Source organism: Pseudorasbora parva, chromosome 5 (assembly GCF_024679245.1).
Source record: "Pseudorasbora parva isolate DD20220531a chromosome 5, ASM2467924v1, whole genome shotgun sequence".
NCBI lineage: Eukaryota > Metazoa > Chordata > Actinopteri > Cypriniformes > Gobionidae > Pseudorasbora > Pseudorasbora parva.
In genome coordinates, this window is record NC_090176.1 from 13,043,997 (window position 1) to 13,062,062 (window position 18,066).

The 18,066-nt window shown below is 36.7% G+C and overlaps 1 protein-coding gene across 1 annotated transcript in view; it reads left to right on the forward strand.

Annotated features, from left to right (window-relative positions):
- Positions 1 to 308: 308 nt before the first annotated feature.
- Positions 309 to 18,066, forward strand: part of kcnj3a (potassium inwardly rectifying channel subfamily J member 3a) — a 78,519-nt gene continuing 60,761 nt past the window's right edge. The window contains exons 1-3 of the mRNA XM_067443275.1: positions 309 to 1,101; positions 1,908 to 2,576; positions 4,701 to 4,917. Coding sequence (XP_067299376.1) covers positions 1,914 to 2,576; positions 4,701 to 4,917 — 880 coding nt within the window. The 5' untranslated portion in view covers positions 309 to 1,101; positions 1,908 to 1,913. The remainder of the gene's footprint in view (positions 1,102 to 1,907; positions 2,577 to 4,700; positions 4,918 to 18,066) is intronic.

Consider the following 18,066-nt stretch of genomic DNA (forward strand, 5'->3'; position numbering starts at 1 on the left):
AGTTGCCACACAGCCTCTGTAATTAAAAAACAAATAGCATAAATATGTTTTCTTTATTTCTGTCTTTATTTATTTAGCATTGCTATAGCAACGAGATAACGAGATAAAGGCCTCAAGTAAGAAGTACAATATGTGCTGTTCTGTTCTCTCAACTCTTCCGATAGGTAGATCTCGTATTTCATTGAGGGCGAGGTCAGTGATCTTGCGCTTAAAAAGGTTGGTGACTAATGCTTTACACCATTACACATCCCGTAGCTTATAGTTTAGGCCAGTTGCACTGTATTTTCTGTGTATTACTGAATATGGTATAATGGTTGTTTGCAATATCATAAATAACTAAAGTCAAATTCCTTGTAAGCATAACTTCCTTGGCCAATAAACGCGAATTGTGATTGTGAAGTTCCGCCCACCCCTGCTGAATAACACGCATCTCAGTATCCTGCGAGGAGCTTCAGGCGCTGCGAGAGAAATGCTCAGTGCACAAGAGAACAGAAGAGACAAAGAAGCAGCCTCACACTCCCTCTCACGAACTGGCCGCCCCTGCAACCATTTGGCGTTTTTAACATCCTCTTGCAACGAGCTCGATTACACAGGAAAAACATACCTTTGGGTTTGGGAGCAAAACAGTGTAAATCTGTCTTTCCGAGGCGCGTCCGGATGAATTCAAAACCATCAGTTTGGTTTCACCACACAGGCTCTGAGCAACATAATCTGATCAAGTTTCATGTTGTACTGGTGAACAAACAGAGGTGAAGAACATTCAGCCAGATGTTGAAACGCATCTAGACTAGTTTTTGTATCCATCAATTGTTGCGCAAATCGCTGGACAGACGGATGCGCTAATCTGTGATCGGACGGACGAAAACCATCCACAACTCTGAGCTTCGGTTTGTGAAACTCAATGAACAGATGAGTAGAGACAGACTGAGTGTATCAGGACCCGAGCCGTTGGACAGCGCCTGTGGAGACTTTCCCGCTTGTATCCCCAACAAGGGAACATTTATTTCCCTCGTTGAATGTTTTTCTTTGAATTGCGCTTTAGTCTGAGATGATACGCAGGAAATGAGAAGAGAGGAGAAATCACTGTATGGTGAAATATAGGTAAGACTATTCTCTTCTTATTCTTCACATTTTCATTAGATCGGGACTATCTTCACAATTTCCACGGACTATTTTTTAGGGTATGTTTTGAAAGTCATTGTTTATAATTTATGATTACAAAAAGCTATAGTGAGTTTAATGTATTATTATGGAATCTACTGTCCATTAATACTTTACCTTTCTTATATTTAAAGTACAAACACCATCTTCCATAACATGTATTTACACTATCACAGGCTATTTAGTGGTTTTACAGCCAAACAATTAAAGTCTGAATTAAAGAATTCTTTAAAAAATTAAAGAATTATGGCGCAAAACTATTAACGAAACAGCCAACCAGGGGAGAAAAAATGTACAATTTTAAAAATATATAAAATTGTAACACTTTTTTTTTTTTGTGTACTTGTTACAAGTCACATGTACGTACTTTACATATTACTTAGTGCTTATTTGTGTAATTACACTATGGACATCTTTATATAAACTGACACCTAAACCATGTTGTTGGTGAAATTGTAATAAATCAACTGAATACATTTACTATTAAACAAATGCAAAAACTTGCCCTGACCTGAAATAGCCTTTGAGTTAAAATTGACATTTCTTATTGTTTTAATTCTGACTCAAAAGCTTAAGAGATAAAGACCTTGTGACAACTTCTTTATGTGATGACTAGCTTTGGTCTCTTCTATTTATATGGTCTTGTTTTTACTTATAACATCTTTATCCACTGAAAAGGTCATGACAGGTCTAATACACTGCTAAAATATCAGGAAGTCAAGTTCGTTTTACTGCTGTCTCTGCAGGATAAAATGTCTGCACTTCGTAAGAAATTTGGAAGCGATTATCAGGTAGTGACCACCACATCCTCCAGCCATCAGAAGGAAAAGAAGAGGAAACGGCAGCGATTCGTAGACAAGAATGGACGATGTAACGTCCAGCACGGAAACCTGGGTGGAGAGACCAGTAGATATCTCTCAGACTTATTCACAACTTTAGTAGACCTCAAATGGCGATGGAACCTCTTCATCTTCATCCTCACATACACAGTGGCCTGGTTATTCATGGCTTCAATGTGGTGGGTCATTGCATACATCAGAGGTGACCTGTACCGAGTCCACGATGAGAAGTACACGCCATGCGTGGCCAACGTCTATAACTTTCCCTCTGCTTTCCTCTTCTTCATTGAGACAGAGGCCACTATAGGATATGGCCACAGATACATCACTGATAAATGTCCAGAAGGAATCATTCTCTTCCTATTTCAGTCTATCCTGGGCTCCATAGTGGATGCCTTTTTAATAGGCTGTATGTTTATTAAGATGTCTCAACCCAAGAAGAGGGCAGAGACTCTGATGTTTAGTGAAAATGCAGTCATCTCCATGCGTGACGGCAAACTCACGCTGATGTTCAGGGTGGGAAATCTGCGCAACAGTCACATGGTTTCAGCACAGATCCGGTGCAAATTACTCAAGGTAAGAGCCGGCCTTTTGTAATTCGGCATGTGCGTAATTTACATTAACAGATTGTACCTACAGTAAATTGTCAACTAATGTTGTGAAGCTGCTTGCAAAGATACTTTTTGTGTTTTTGCAAATATTGTCTAATAGGTCTAACATGGACACTGCACAGAAAACGACTGCATTCAATATTTATTGATATTAGTATGTTTAAAATGTATAAATAATTTCTTTAGGCATACTGTATATTTCAAAACAAGTACACTACCAGTTAAATGTTTGGGATGAAAGCGATTTTGTAATGTTCCAAAAAAGTATCTTATGTTCAGCAAGGCTGCAATTATTTGATCAAAAATACAGTAAGAAACTGAAATATTGAGAAATAGTTTTACAATTTGAATTTAAAATAACTTTTCTATTTTAACATAATTTAAAATGTCATTTATTAATGGCAATGCTAAATATTTTAGCATCATTACTTCAGTCTTCAGAGTCACATGATCCTTCAGAAATCATGGAGATTTATTGCTCAAGATACATTATCATTAATGATTAAAAGAGTTTTTGCTGCTTAATATTTTTGTTGTTGTTGTGGAAACTGTGATGCAGTACTGTTTAAAAGATTAGGGTAAATATGTTTTATTTATTTATTTATTTTTATAAAGAAATTAATACTTTTATTCAGCCAGGGACATATTCAATTAATCAAAAGTGGCAGTTTAGAAATAGGTTTGTAATGTTAAAACACAAATTAGCGTCAAATAAATGCTGTTCTTTTGAACTTTATATTCATTAAATCGTTTTAAGCAGCACAACACACACCCCTCCCAATGTTTTCAAAATTGATAATAATAAGAAATGTTTCTTCTTCATAAATCTGCATAATAAAGGATCATATTTAAATTGTGGTAATATTTTACAATGTATCTGTTTTTACTGTATTTGCAACAGTTTTTTTTTTACTGTATTTAAAAACACTTTAAAAACACGTGTTCCTTATACATATATACCTGAAATATGTGTGATATGACAAGCACTGTGATAGCAAAGTGTTACTCTGCCCTCTGTTGTTCATCTACAGACTCAGCCAATGCTTGTGATGTGATTCTTGACATCCTCTCATTTAATAAAAAAAGGAGAGAGCGATTTTTTTATTTATTTTAATTTTAAAGATGCCAGTCATCGTGAAATATGTTTTCAGTCCCGGTCTATGACTGCCTTGTCTATGGCTGCCTTGATAGCATGCAGACCTATATTGAAGTATGCAGGCCAAAATCTAAACAGCAAGAAGACAACACTGCATAGTTTCTCTTTGGAATCTTGTATTCAAAAAGTAATAGCCACCCGGTAACACTTTACAATAAGGTTGTATTAGTTAAATTGGTAGATTTTAAAATAAGGGTCACAAAATGCATATAAAACCTGAACAACCTATCTGATGATGTTAATTTGGTTTCCACTGTAGAATTGTTTACCAACAGCCCCAAATCAATGGCTTAATAAATCATGTTGATAAGGTACACAAAATCATTACCTTTAGAGTCAGATGGTGAGTTATAAATGTTCTTATGTAGTGTGTCAACTGCTACATAAACTAATGTAAATATGTAGAGTAAAATAACCATACCAAAATAGTAAAGCTACTGGCATTGTTCATGATTAGTTCATGTTAAGTAATGCATTAACTGATGTTAACTAATTGCACTGTTTATGTGAATAGATGCATTAATATATGTGTGATTCAAGATGAACTTATGCTGAAAAGAGGTGATGTTCATGGATAGTTCATGTTAACTAATGCATTAACTAATTGCACTGTTAATGTGAATAGATGCATTAATATATGTGAGAGTTGAGATTAACTCTTGCGGAAAAGAGGTGTTGTTCATGGTTAGTTCATGTTAAGTAATGCATTAATTAATATTAACTAATTCAATCTTATTGTAAAGTGTTACCAAGGAAACCTAGTGATTGGTATACAGAAATAACATTAGCTCTTTTATTGTAAACTTTGAGCTCTAATTTGATTTCCTACCTGTCTCTCCTTTGATGACTGACTGTCTATCCTCACAGCTCACTTCACCGTACAGTTTGTAAAGCGATGTTTACGCCCCATCTCCCCTCTTCTCGCTCCTGCAGTCCCGACAGACGCCCGAGGGTGAGTTCCTCCCCCTGGATCAGCTGGAGCTGGATGTTGGCTTCAGCACCGGAGCGGACCAACTCTTTCTCGTGTCACCACTCACAATCTGTCATGTGATCGACATGAAGAGTCCGTTCTATGAGCTCTCGCAGCGATCCATGCAGACGGAACAGTTTGAAATTGTTGTGATTTTGGAGGGCATTGTTGAAACGACTGGTAAGTTACCCTGTCTGCTATTTTAATCACGCATTGTCTGTTGCATTTTGATTTTACATTTAAAAGACCTGTGGGAGTTAAAGGCTGGAATACACTACACAACTTTTGTCTTGGTTTTTCACTGATTTACAGTCTTGATGAGTCAACGCTAGTTGCTGAAAGTCAGTATGCAGATTTTGGCAGTCGACTTTTTAGCTCCAGATTTTCATTCCATCCATAGGAAGGTTTGTCTGGCTATCACCAGACCAAGCTCAATTTAAGATTGAACATTGGTCTGGGGAGCCTGCTCTGTATTTTCTACTGCACACGAGGTGTGTTCAACTGGCATTATACAAATGACTCAGTATGCAATTGGATAGTCCTTCAACCAATCAGACCACAAGAAGCACAATCCACGGGCAACGACCCATCGTCTTAAACCCGACAATAGCGAGCCAGGTGGATAAGCCAGTCTGTGATTGTTTCCCGCAAAAGTGAAACAGAAACAGTAGAAATGAATGAAAAGGTTTCCAGACTGAGTTGATGGGCAAAAATCAAATCACTGGCAGATCAGGCTGGGTTTACACGGTCTATAGGATATCAGACATGGATATTTTTAGGCAATTTTAGAACATGTTGTTTTCATTTTCCATGCGTCACTCTAAGAAACCAAGCAAATGTTTCTGCATTTCAGAACGACTTAAAAGTCTGGTCTTAAAAGTTGTTTAGTCTATAAATTCTCAGTTTTTCTATGTACCCATTAACAAAGTTCTCACACCGAACTCATCACATATTGACGCTTGGTCAGGACCCTTTGGCATCACTTTTAAATGCACAGGGTGCTCCATTGATTTAAATGAGAAACCTTTGGCGTCATACACAGACGCATTGGGCATGGGAATGTTATCGTCATGATGATCATATATTGGTTTATGATTTTGAACACATTTAAAGGTGCACTATGTAGTATTTTTGCAGTAAAATATCCAAAAACCACTAGGCCAGTGTTATATATTTTGTTCAGTTGAGTTCTTACAATATCCCAGATGTTTCCAACTATTTGTAAATTGCGTAATAGCGTTTGAGGGAGTCGCCTGTCAATTGCGTCATATCTGCGCTACCCTCGGTTTCGGCTTTTATTTGGCAGGAGCGCTTTACTCTTAGCAGTGTGAACAAGTGAACGCACGGAGTAAAGTCATAACATCGCTTTAAACACACTTAAATGTATCTAATATGATAAACAGAGGTCCATTACCTCAAAATCATAACCGGAAGAGCGGATCAGTGCAGGCGACCGGTGACTGTGTCCCATCCCTTCATAATAAAAGTCCCGGCGAGGCGGGTATTTGTTTAACAATCGCTCCAGCAGCTGTGCTCAGGTTTACAACACTCTGTCCTGCTCTGCTTTAGACTACAGTAATGTTAATAACCGCATGCATGAACGTGATTTCTGCCTGAGTCCTATTTTCCACCGGCTGTGATGAGAAGACCACATCTCCCAAGATGCTGCGCTCACACTTTGCATCATCAAACTACGCATTTGTTTTGAATAGGCGCCCTCCAGTGGACGGAAAGTTGCACAGTGCACCTTTAAAAATTCCAGCCTGAAGAAACGTTACGTCAGATTTCATAGTGAAATTACATTGGCTGTCGTATGACTCGTGACCAATTGCGTCATTATGTCTGCTTTGTTTGTAAAATGTCATTGGCTCTTGTGTGTCTCGTAAGGGATTGCTTTATGCTAAAGAGTCATGGTGTATCTTTTGAATGAGATATGGCTAAGTGCGTGCGTGCGTTCACGGAGCGGCGGGATCATCATTGCAGTGATTAAAACATTAACATTAACTCTGTTCTTTAGATGAAGATATTATATGACTTTAGTAGACTTGGAATGTAACAAGAGTTAATACTTATATAATGTTTTTTAATATTGTTTAGAAGTGGGTAGGTTTAGGGAAAGAGTGGGGTTAGTTGCTCCAACATATAAAAAGTAGCCTATAAATATTAATAAAATCATGTCTACTTTTACATAATTCAAATTAAATATGTCTTGATCTGATGCATTGGGTAAATAACTGAAATTAATAGTACCCTGCACATCATAAAATGGCGCTAAAGGGGTACCCTGTGCGTTAAAAAGTGATGCTGAAGGGTCCTGACCGAGCGCCAATATGTGACGAGTTGGGAGTAAGAACTTGTTGAGGATCATGTATAGGGTTTTCAAATCTGTTCTGATTTTAGAAGCTGTGTAGTGTATTCCAGCCCTAAGCTGCATGCACTAGAACAAGGGGCATTATATTTATTCATTTAGAAAGTCTACCACATCCTGTTAAGACGAGTTACTAAAATTGGAGACATTGGGTCTCTCTGGCCTTGAAGTGCACATGATTGATTGTGTTCTATTGATCACCAATGAAGTGTAATTGTAGACATGCTGCTTGGGGAAGTTGTTAAATCCAGTCTGGTGTCAGTGTGTATCTCTTAGAATGAAAATCACTATAATATTTAACAGGGATCCATAGTTCACGCTCATGTCTTGAACTCAATATGTCCTACAGTATATCTGGTTTTCATATTCATTTGATTGATGCTTATTAGGTCCATTAAGCTCTCAGTGTGCTACTTTTTTACCTTAATTTTTTGTTTAAGCTAATGCTCAATTTCAGAGCTTACCAGTAAATATTCTTGGTGAAAAAATAAAGAAAAAGTAAAGCACTCATATGCGTTCTGGAACAAACTGTATTTGGCTTTTGAACCCCCTATAAAGCTAATTTTGGTGGTTGTCAGTTTTCATAAATTATATTCTATTGATTTAGAATAACTTTTATGTTAGGATATTATCAAACATAAAATAGTACAGTTGAATGTTTGGAGATTGGCCAGCACTATGATTTTTCAATCTAAACTGTGCTGGTGACTAATAGCATGCCAGCTTAATGATACTGCCTACATGTTAACAGACCACATTAGTGCTTTTCATTGCCATTTTGTCAACAACCCAAAGAAAGTCTCAAATACATTACTTTTTTCCATCTCGTTATCTTCCTCCAAGGCTGGAAGACTTGTTGGTACTTTGGCTCATATTAAACAGTTGGCATAAACAGTGCCAAAATCTACATCTGAACACTAACTCCGTGTTTAATTTAGAAGTCTCTCTCTCTCTCTCACAATCTCTCTCTATCTCTCACAATCTCTCTCTCACAATCTCTCTCTCTCTCTCTCTCTCTCTCTCTCTCTCTCTCTCACAATCTCTCTCTCTCTCGTAACTGGTACGAATGTACAGTACACAGATACATAATACAAAAATAATATAAATATTTTTAAAAGTAGTAGTCGTTTGGGTAACACTTTAGAATAACGGTCCATCACTAATAGGTAACTATGCAGAAATTAATGCAGGACAAACAAGTAGTAGCAAGTAATAGCAAATTTAGGACTGAGACAGGCCATCTGAACGATATTAGCATAATTAAGAAATATAACTAGCTATGAACCCTAACCCTAACTTGTGTCTGAGACCTAGGTTTAACTAGTCAATCTTTAATAACTACTTGAATGAATGATTCAATGACAAATACTTTTTTATATAGTTACTTGTCGCCACCTGGTGGCGCAAGATGCAATTGATACATATAAACTTTTATTCCAATTATTCTGTGACATTATAAATATTTATAACACAGAATTAAAAATACCGTATAGTTAAAAATAATGTTTGCGACGCTGTGTCATACATAGGCTATATATGATATCTGCTCTCTGGCTCAGTGGGAGTACAAACACAGATTTGTTCTGTTATAATTTTGTCAAAGGTTCATAAACACAGGCACATCGTTGTCATGCAGCTCTAATATATATATATATATATATATATATATATATATATATATATATATATATATATATATATATATATATATATATATATATTGAAAAATGGACAACTAAGGCACAACAGCTTCGCGTTGTGACCACATTACCACCTTGGGAGTGCATTATTTTTTATCAATAAATCCTTACAAGTTGTCAATTTGAGCTTTATATAGACGGTTTCATCGAACGCACGCGCGTTGCTACGGTTAAGCGCCTGGCCCGAAGTTAACTTCCGGTCTGTGTCTGTTTGTATGGCGCACTACTCAGTAGAAATACATTTTAAAGTACTATTCTTGGTTAACATGATATAAATATTAAAAATCAAGCAGAGAGCACATGACACAAGTTTCCCAACATTATTCTTATATTATGAAACAAAGAAACATGTTATGCCGACGCATTGCATAATTGAAAGGCGAGTGCGCATGCCTTTATATAGGCTACTGTGAACCCACCGGTAAAATGATGTTCGTTCAAATCCAGCTCAGACATGACATAAATCTGTAGCTTACTATACTTGTTGTAGCCATTAAACAATGTTTTTTTTTCTTCATATTTATGTTTAAATATTATAATATTATTTTTAGATTTCATCTGATTATGATAGGCTATAAGTGCAAAGATGCGAGTGGGTCAGAAATGATTTTGGTGGTTATATTTAGTTTAATATTAAGTTTTGTTTTGTAAAAAGCCTTTCTTTTGTTTTGTACAAATTGTCTCTTAATTTTAATAAAGGGTTCTTCGGTTAATTGCATGTATTTAATTAATAAGAAATAAATAAGTAGACTAGGTCGCGGAAGCCATCGCTTTCATCATGAACTGAAGCGCGTCTCAAATAAACTGAAACTCGGCAGGCTTGCCTCAGACATGAGGAATATGTAGCCTAATGTGTAGAAATGAAAAGATTTAAATAAGCACATGGTGCAGTGTTCAGAACTCACGGTAAACAACCAGCGTTATACAGATGATCACGGCGATGGGCATGAGCGGGATGTTAAAGTTTAAGGGAATTTTTTTTTTTTTTTTTTTTACCTTCTACTGAATATGATCGGGTGCAAGCACATTTTAAACAGCACTTATTCACACACGTAATTTTGTGAATAAGTAATTTTGTCGTTTTCTCTAATGATTTCAAAAACATCTTGTAGTGCTTACCTGCTTGTAGTTATCAGTATACTGTTATATTCTATTATATGATTTTGTCATTTCACACTGTGGCCAATTTAAATGTTACCAACTAAATGAGACATACTGAGTTTATAATTAAATTTATTAATTGCGTTTAATTATTGCATCTAAAGATTTTTCACGTGAATAAAGGCAAATAGATTTGCACACTTTGCTTAATCACTGGTCTAGTCTGTTAAACTTGTCAGAAGTTCTTGTTTCTAATCTGCCCTCGTGGTCTATTTTTTCTCTCATCAAAACCGAATACCATCAGTGGTTGTACATCAAGAGCAGGAACAGTTTTTGTGCGTTTTGTTTCGCGATCTGACCGGAACAAACAGAAAGTCTCTGCAACGGCGTTAAGCGTTAGATTAAAGCGCTCGTCTGTGTGAAGACTGCATGAGCCGCGTTTGCTGCATTGAACTGCATTGTTTGTATTAGTTAGGTTAATCCGTGAAGCAAGATGTTTTAAAAAAGTGGTAGGGACATGTCCCACCTGTCCCACCCGCAAATTACGCCTATAAGTAAAAAAAAAATTGGTTGATTGACGCCAATCGGACGTTCATGTTTTTTTCCGTCTATTTGAAAGTTCGGCTAATAAACAAGGTCATTTTTTTATAAGTTACATAAACTGCTTTCAGGAGTTTTTGACCGGCATATCATCAAAATGTCTGGAAAACGAAACCTCTGCCGGTCACTTTGACCGGCACCATTTTTTTCTAGCGGAAACTCTGGGATCAACGTGACGGTGAGTAATGAATGACAGGATTTTCAGTTTTGGGTGACCTACCCTTTAAGTGGGGCGTTTTCCCACTCTATTTTAAAGACATAAATGGGAGATTATTTATAATAAACATGCTGAAACAAAAAAAAAAATCTATACATTAAGATAATGGTGCACAATCAAAATTAAAGATGCTAACGCATAAGAAAGATAACGCATCCTCTGGTGTTATTGATGTCTACCGGAAGTTAAGTTTGGGCCACAAAAGCGCGCATGCGCAGTAGCGTTTGTTTATGTTGTTACCGTTGAAACCGTCTATACAGGTCCTTCTAAAAAATTTTTTGCATATGTGATAAAAGTTTATTATTTTCCATAATGTAATGATACAAAATTAAACTTTCATATATTTTAGATTCATTGCACACCAACTGAAATATTTCAGGTCTTTTATTGTTTTAATACTGATGATTTTGGCATACAGCTCATGAAAACCAGAAATTCCTATCAAAAAAAATTAGCATATCTTTAAAATGTTCTATAAATGAGCTATTAACCTAATCATCTGAATCATCTGAACTAATTAACTCTAAACACCTGGAAAAGATTCCTGAGGCTTTTAAAAACTCCCAGCCTGGTTCATTACTCAAAACCGCAATCATGGGTAAGACACCTGACCCTGTCCAGAAGGCCATCATTGACAACCTCAAGCGAGAGGGTAAGACACAGAAAGACATTTCTGAACGAATAGGCTATTCCCAGAGTGCTGTATCAAGGCACCTCAGTGGGAAGTCTGTGGGAAGGAAAAAGTGTGGCAAAAAAAGCTGCACAACAAGAAGAGGTGACCGGACCCTGAGGAAGATTGTGGAGAAGGACCGATTCCAGACCTTGGGGGACCTGCGGAAGCAGTGGACTGAGTCTGGAGTAGAAACATCCAGAGCCACCGTACACAGGCGTGTGCAGGAAATGGGCTACAGGTGCCGCATTCCCCAGGTCAAGACACTTTTGGGCTACAGATAAGCAGCACTGGACTGTTGCTCAGTGGTCCAAAGTATTGGACCACTGACAATTTTTTGGATGAAAGCAAATTGTGCATGTCATTCAGAAATCAGGGTGCCAAAGTCTGGAGGAAAACTGGGGAGAAGGAAATGCCAAAATGCCTGAAGTCCAGTGTCAAGTACCCACAGTCAGTCATGGTCTGGGGTGCCATGTCAGCTGCTGGTGTTGGTCCACTGTGTGTTATCAAGGGCAGGGTCAATGCAGCTAGCTATCAGGAGATTTTGGAGCACTTCATGCTTCCATCTGCTGAAAAGCTTTATGGAGATGAAGATTTCGTTTTTCAGAACGACCTAGCACCTGCTCACAGTGCCAAAACCACTGGTAAATGGTTTACTGACCATGGTATTACTGTGCTCAATTGGCCTGCCAACTCTCCTGACCTGAACCCCATAGAGAATCTGTTGGATGTTGTGAAGAGAAAGTTGAGAGATGCAAGACCCAACACTCTGGATGAGCTTAAGGCCGCTATCGAAGCATCCTGGACCTCCATAACACCTCGGCAGTGCCACAGGCTGATTGACTCCATGCCACGCCGCATTGAAGCAGTCATGTCTGCAAAAGGATTCCCGACCAAGTATTGAGTTCATAACTGAACATAATTATTTGAAGGTTGACTTTTTTTGTATTAAAAACACTTTTCTTTTATTGGTCGGATGAAATATGCTAATTTTTTGAGATGGAATTTTGGGTTTCCATGAGCTGTATGCCAAAATCAAAAATATTAAAACAATAAAAGACCTGAAATATTTCAGTTGGTGTGCAATGAATCTAAAATATATGAAAGTTTAATTTTTATCATTACATTATGGAAAATAATGAACTTTTATCACATATGCTATTTTTTTTGAGAAGGACCTGCATATACATTGTACACTTACCACATAAATAATTACGGGGACATATTAAATTTGAGATTAATGTTTTAAATCTTACCTCTTTATATATCCTTTTCTGTACACCATACACAAAATAAAACTTGTTGAAATGTTTTCAGTGTGTGCAGTAGTTCTTTTAGAAAACTTTTATTTGAACAAAGCCATGATAATATTGATAATTGAGATTATTTGGGTCACTATACTCGTGACATGAAATTTTCATAATTGTACCCGTATGTCTACTAACTCAATAGAGTGTTAGATCCCCCCACCCCCACCCATCATCTAACATTGTCTGACAACAAGCTAGTGTGCTTCACAAAGAGATCAGAATGTTCATCTAGGATTACATGAAGAAAAATATGAAAAAAATGTCTTTTCTACTGACACACTACAGCAAATATATACATAAAAACTATCCTGGTGGGGACTTTAATCTCAATGCACACTGACTTGGGTCTCCGTGGGGGTAAATTGAGGTCTCCATAAGGAAACATGCTTTAAAAAACTACAGAATGAGTTTTGCCGAAGGTTTTCTGTGGTTGGATATGTTTAGGTATAGGATTAGTGTAAGGGGAGAGAATATGCAGTTTGTCCAGTGTTAAAACCATTACGTCTATGGAAAGTCCCCCGAACGAGATGTTTGTGTGTGTGTGTGTGTGTGTGTGTGTGTGTGTGTGTGTGTGTGTGTGTGTGTGTGTGTGTGTGTGTGTGTGTGTGTGTGTGTGTGTGTGTGTGTGTGTGTGTGTGGTCCATATTGCTAGTAGTTCCTGCAAAGTTGCTATGTAACACAATCTGATGCATTTTATTATGGCCATGTTGTTCTGAGTAAAAGAGAAGTCAATCTTCATAAACTAATTGTGAAATATATACAGTTTAAATTGAGTCACTATAAATGTGAGATCATTTATATAATATACTGGTCCTGACGAATTAATTGTAAAATAACTGTGCAGTGCATGTTATATCTTTCACATATCTTTGATATCGATTCAATCACTGCAGAAGTCATTGAGTCCAATCCTCAACATCTCAGACATCACTTGACAAGCATTTCTGCTGTAGTGGACTCATGTGGCAGTAGCACAAGATGACGTTAATAACTGATGAACAGTGAAAGTACAGAATCCCAAGACTCTCAGTTTTCTGGTGGCTGTAATACTGTTTCTATGGCGACCCAATTTGACCCCCCCCCCCCCTTGAGTTTCCATGCAGTCTTTGAACATATGATTATTATGAAGCCCTGCAAAGTTTGTGCAAATAACTTTATTTCAGACAGCTGATCAGGAATGTGCTCCAGACAGAACATAGAAAGAGGCAGAGGTACAGAGAGGGCAACAGTGTCTTGACATCGGTCACACATAAACAATTCAGAGATACATACAAGAGCCACGTTTATGTTCAAGTATTGATAGTTTATTTAATATTGTCAGTTTCTACAATTTGAAAAGAACCACAACTCAAGTGGGAGTGTGTGATCGCAAAATGTACAAATATTTGGTAATGATAACCATGCCCATTTGGTGTCTGTTAACAGATGCATTAGTTCCTCCTTGTGTCAATTAAAGGTATTAAACGTTTTCAGATATTTTCTTTTAGTACATTTTGTGAAATAAATTGTTCACTTCTATGCTCATTATACATGTGTATTTCAGTACATTCAAATATTTTTGTTTATACTCTATACCGTAAATATATATGTTCGTTCTCTATGCTTGTTCTCTATGTAGCATTGGATGTTGAAAAATACATTGCAGTCAGACACTATTGTTATTGGTGTAATCCTTGTGTATTTATTTGAAACAGATAAGGGAACATTCAACACTTTTTTTAAAGGAGATGTCTATTTTGAGAGCTCTCAGTTCGCTCAGCAAATAATCTTGAATAGTCTTGACACAACAACTAAAGCTTTGGAAGTAGATTTTTGTGCTCGTCGTGCTGATTTGAGAAATTTTGTCAGTGAGTGCAGGAGCTCTTTAAAATAAAACTGCACAAACTTTAAAATGTCATGAAAAATAATTCCACCAGACTGTGAAGGCTGTCACTGATAAAGTCTATACTAAAGATTGTCAAGTTAAATGAAGCTACTGTATAATAGTCTGTGTTCTAGTTCCGTTTTAGCAGAGGGTGAGCTGTCAGGTTTTTTTCTATATAGTTAAATTAGTTAGAAATAAAAGTTAGTCAAGGTTTCTCACAATTTAAAGTTTAACGTAATACTTACATAATGTTTCTGCAGGTGGCAATTATTGAATGTCTTTGTAATTTAAGCATTATGGCATACAGTATGAAGGTGGAGTTTGCTTTTGGGTTTTTCCTCATGCAAAGCAATTGTTTGGTCTCAGAAGACTCTGAATATATTTGTAAAAAAATTATATTGTGACTGTAGTTGTAATCTATCTTTTTGTTTCTGTGTTTTATATTGTTTGTTTCGTTACATTCACAAATGGTTAGGTTTAGGGGTATGGGTTTGGTAAGGTGCTCAAAAATATCTAAATAGTTTAATCATAGCCTAACATATTCTAACTTTTTTAATAACTGCATGCTATGAATAAATAGTTAAGCATTTGTAAATAGTCTTTTCAAAGCATTAATAAGCTGTTCGTGAATAGTTATAAGTGATTTATTCTTGATTTATAAGCATATCTATAATGAGTTTATTAATTGTATTTTCATTCTTTATTATTGATCATTTTGTTATTTCTAAATTAAAGCTGCTGTCCGTAACTTTTTTGTGTTCAAGATTTACAAAAATTATATAATGAGAATGTACAAAATGAATCCATTTTCCAAACCGTGTTTTTGTCTTACCCTGAATCATTATGGTACACTTATAATAAGTGTTTATATTGGGACTATTTCAGGCCAGACTGGTAGGTACCGCTGCGGAGGAGCACAGTCCCTGCGTGACTCGCCATAGACATAAACAGAGAGAAGTAGCTCCAGCTGCAATGTTCTTCGGCAAGACCCGTGCAGTTCTGTTTATTAACCACTAGAGTGCAAAAAGTTACGGACTGCAGCTTTAAGTATTACATTGCAAATCAGTTATTCAGGAGTTGTCAGTGGTGCATAAGACCATTGAGAAAGTTTAAGAAAACGATTAATAACCATTTAAATCTACATTTATACATCATATTATACTTGGACATAATAGTTACTAATAGGTCAGTCAAGTTTCTCCAAACTAAACTCAGTCATCCGTGTCTTTATAGACATTGCTTTGTGCACTGGTGCACAGTCATGTTGGAGCAGGAAGGGGCCACCCCCAAACTGTTCCCATAAATTCGGGAGCATGAAATTGTCCAAAATGTCTTGGTATGATGAAGCATTAAGAGTTCCTTTCACTGGAACTAAGGAGTCAAGCCCAACAAAAACAACCCCACACCATAAAGATAAATAATTTAGTATTGAAGAAATTGAATGAATGGACTTGTTGCTCAGATGACAAGCTACCACCTGTGGCCATGGACAAACACCGTTCATACACATTCAATAAAAACAAAACAATACATATTTTAATGCTAGTGAACTAAAAGAAAATGATCTACTTTACATACCTGAAATACACCCTCATGACTCTGCTCTGCCATGATGACTGGAGTGTTTTTCTAAATCTGATGGTGTAACTTTGAGGGAGGCATGCCCACTGTACACGCCCCAGTCACTTGATTCCTCCCCCATGTTAAAACAATACTGGGTTCTTCTCAATACTCCGATTGATGCTTCCTCATTTGCTTGGTCATTAAGCCTTTGAACTGGAAACCAATTTAATTCAGCCATCTTGATGGACATCTTAATTCTCTAACTGCACTGCAAGGAGGCATGAAGGCACTTGACTGAAATGCAGATTAAAAGGAGCTTTGCAAATGAATTGGTATCGCCAAGGAAAATGGGTCGCAAAATCATTGCTTTTAAAAATTATGACCTATGAGCATCTTTTAGAGCAGTTATTGATTTTTGTAATTAATTGTATCTTTATTTTTGCTTTATTCTACTATATCTAAGATTGACTTTTTTGCAACTTTTTTTCCTCTTTTGCAATTTTTATTCTTATTTGTGTGATTAGCAGGACGAGCGAAAGCCGTGAGAGTGACGCAAGACTTTTTAGCTTAGAACTGATATCACGATTCTCTGCAACTATTTTTTTCTCATGAAGTGCAATGTTTATTGCACACATGGACCATGACAAAACAATTGGCAGTACCAAAAATATTGGTTTCGGCACATAAAACATAGCACCACATCACAAGCCTGTAAACATAGAGGTTTCAATGAATAAAGAAGAAACACTATTTAACTGCTTGCCTTTTGTACAATAAACATTCAAATGGCCATTCAAGTAGGTTACCAAAAATAGAAGTTTAACGCACTGCACTTTTTTAATTATATGATGTTGCCCCAGTACGAGCTCTAGGACTGTGAAGCTTTGGGGTGACTCGATCTAACACTTACTCCATCTGTGTTTTGATCATTGTTATGATTTTTATGGATGTAAGTTAGTCTTTGACAAAAAAGTGATTTTCTCAGCTTTTTTATGGCTCATACCGACATTCAAGTGTTGAGAAAAAAGCATTAAGATATAATTAAGCAGAAGCGCTGTTCTTTTTTATATGTGTGTTTATCTGTTGGTATGTTTTCAATTGATAAACAGAAAACGTATTATAAGTTTTGGCGATTTGTTTACACAGCAACAGAATTTTGGGGGCCTGAAAATGCAAGGTTTTGAAAATAATACCTTTGCTGTGTCCATGTTAACAACAAAAACACAAATTTGTGAAAACGGTTACATCATGCACATGCGTGTTACATGTTCATACATGCACATTACGTGTTCTCTGGGGATTTCATGACAAAGCAACATCTCCGACTACTGACCTGGCATACATAACACTAATTTTCACAGATTTGTGTGATCATTTTGTTTCTAGTACTTCGTTCTGGTGTAAACATACCCTCAGACCCTTAGTTCAGATAGCTGTCTTAATTGTTTTGAGAGAAAAAACACGACTGTATTAACGACTGTAATAGAAAAAGAGTTGAATACAGTAAAAAAAGAGGTTTTTCAGCTCAGGGTCTCTGTGATGGAATCTGCATTCTGTTGAAAACAGTCATCTGTTTTATTTATGTTTTTATTTTCTTGGATTATAGTATTGTGTCCTTCTTAGTACAATCATGCATCAATGTGTTTGCTGTTTAAATTTTCCATTTAAAATATCCCAGCATCCCAGTCTCCCTGCCACCTTATCATTTCATGCATAGGGGGGGATTTCCCGCTTATTTTCTCTTTGAAAGGCTTTGATGCTTTTCTGGAAGGATGCAGCCTGCAGCAAAAATCCATTCACAAAGTATAATCAAAACCCTCCTAAACGCAAAGTGTAAATTTAGCTCAGCACTGAGATCAGTTTGATAAGGCCCTCATAAATACAGACTGTAAGTTCAGAGCTTTCCTCAGCTGTTCTGCAACCAGTGATAAGAAGT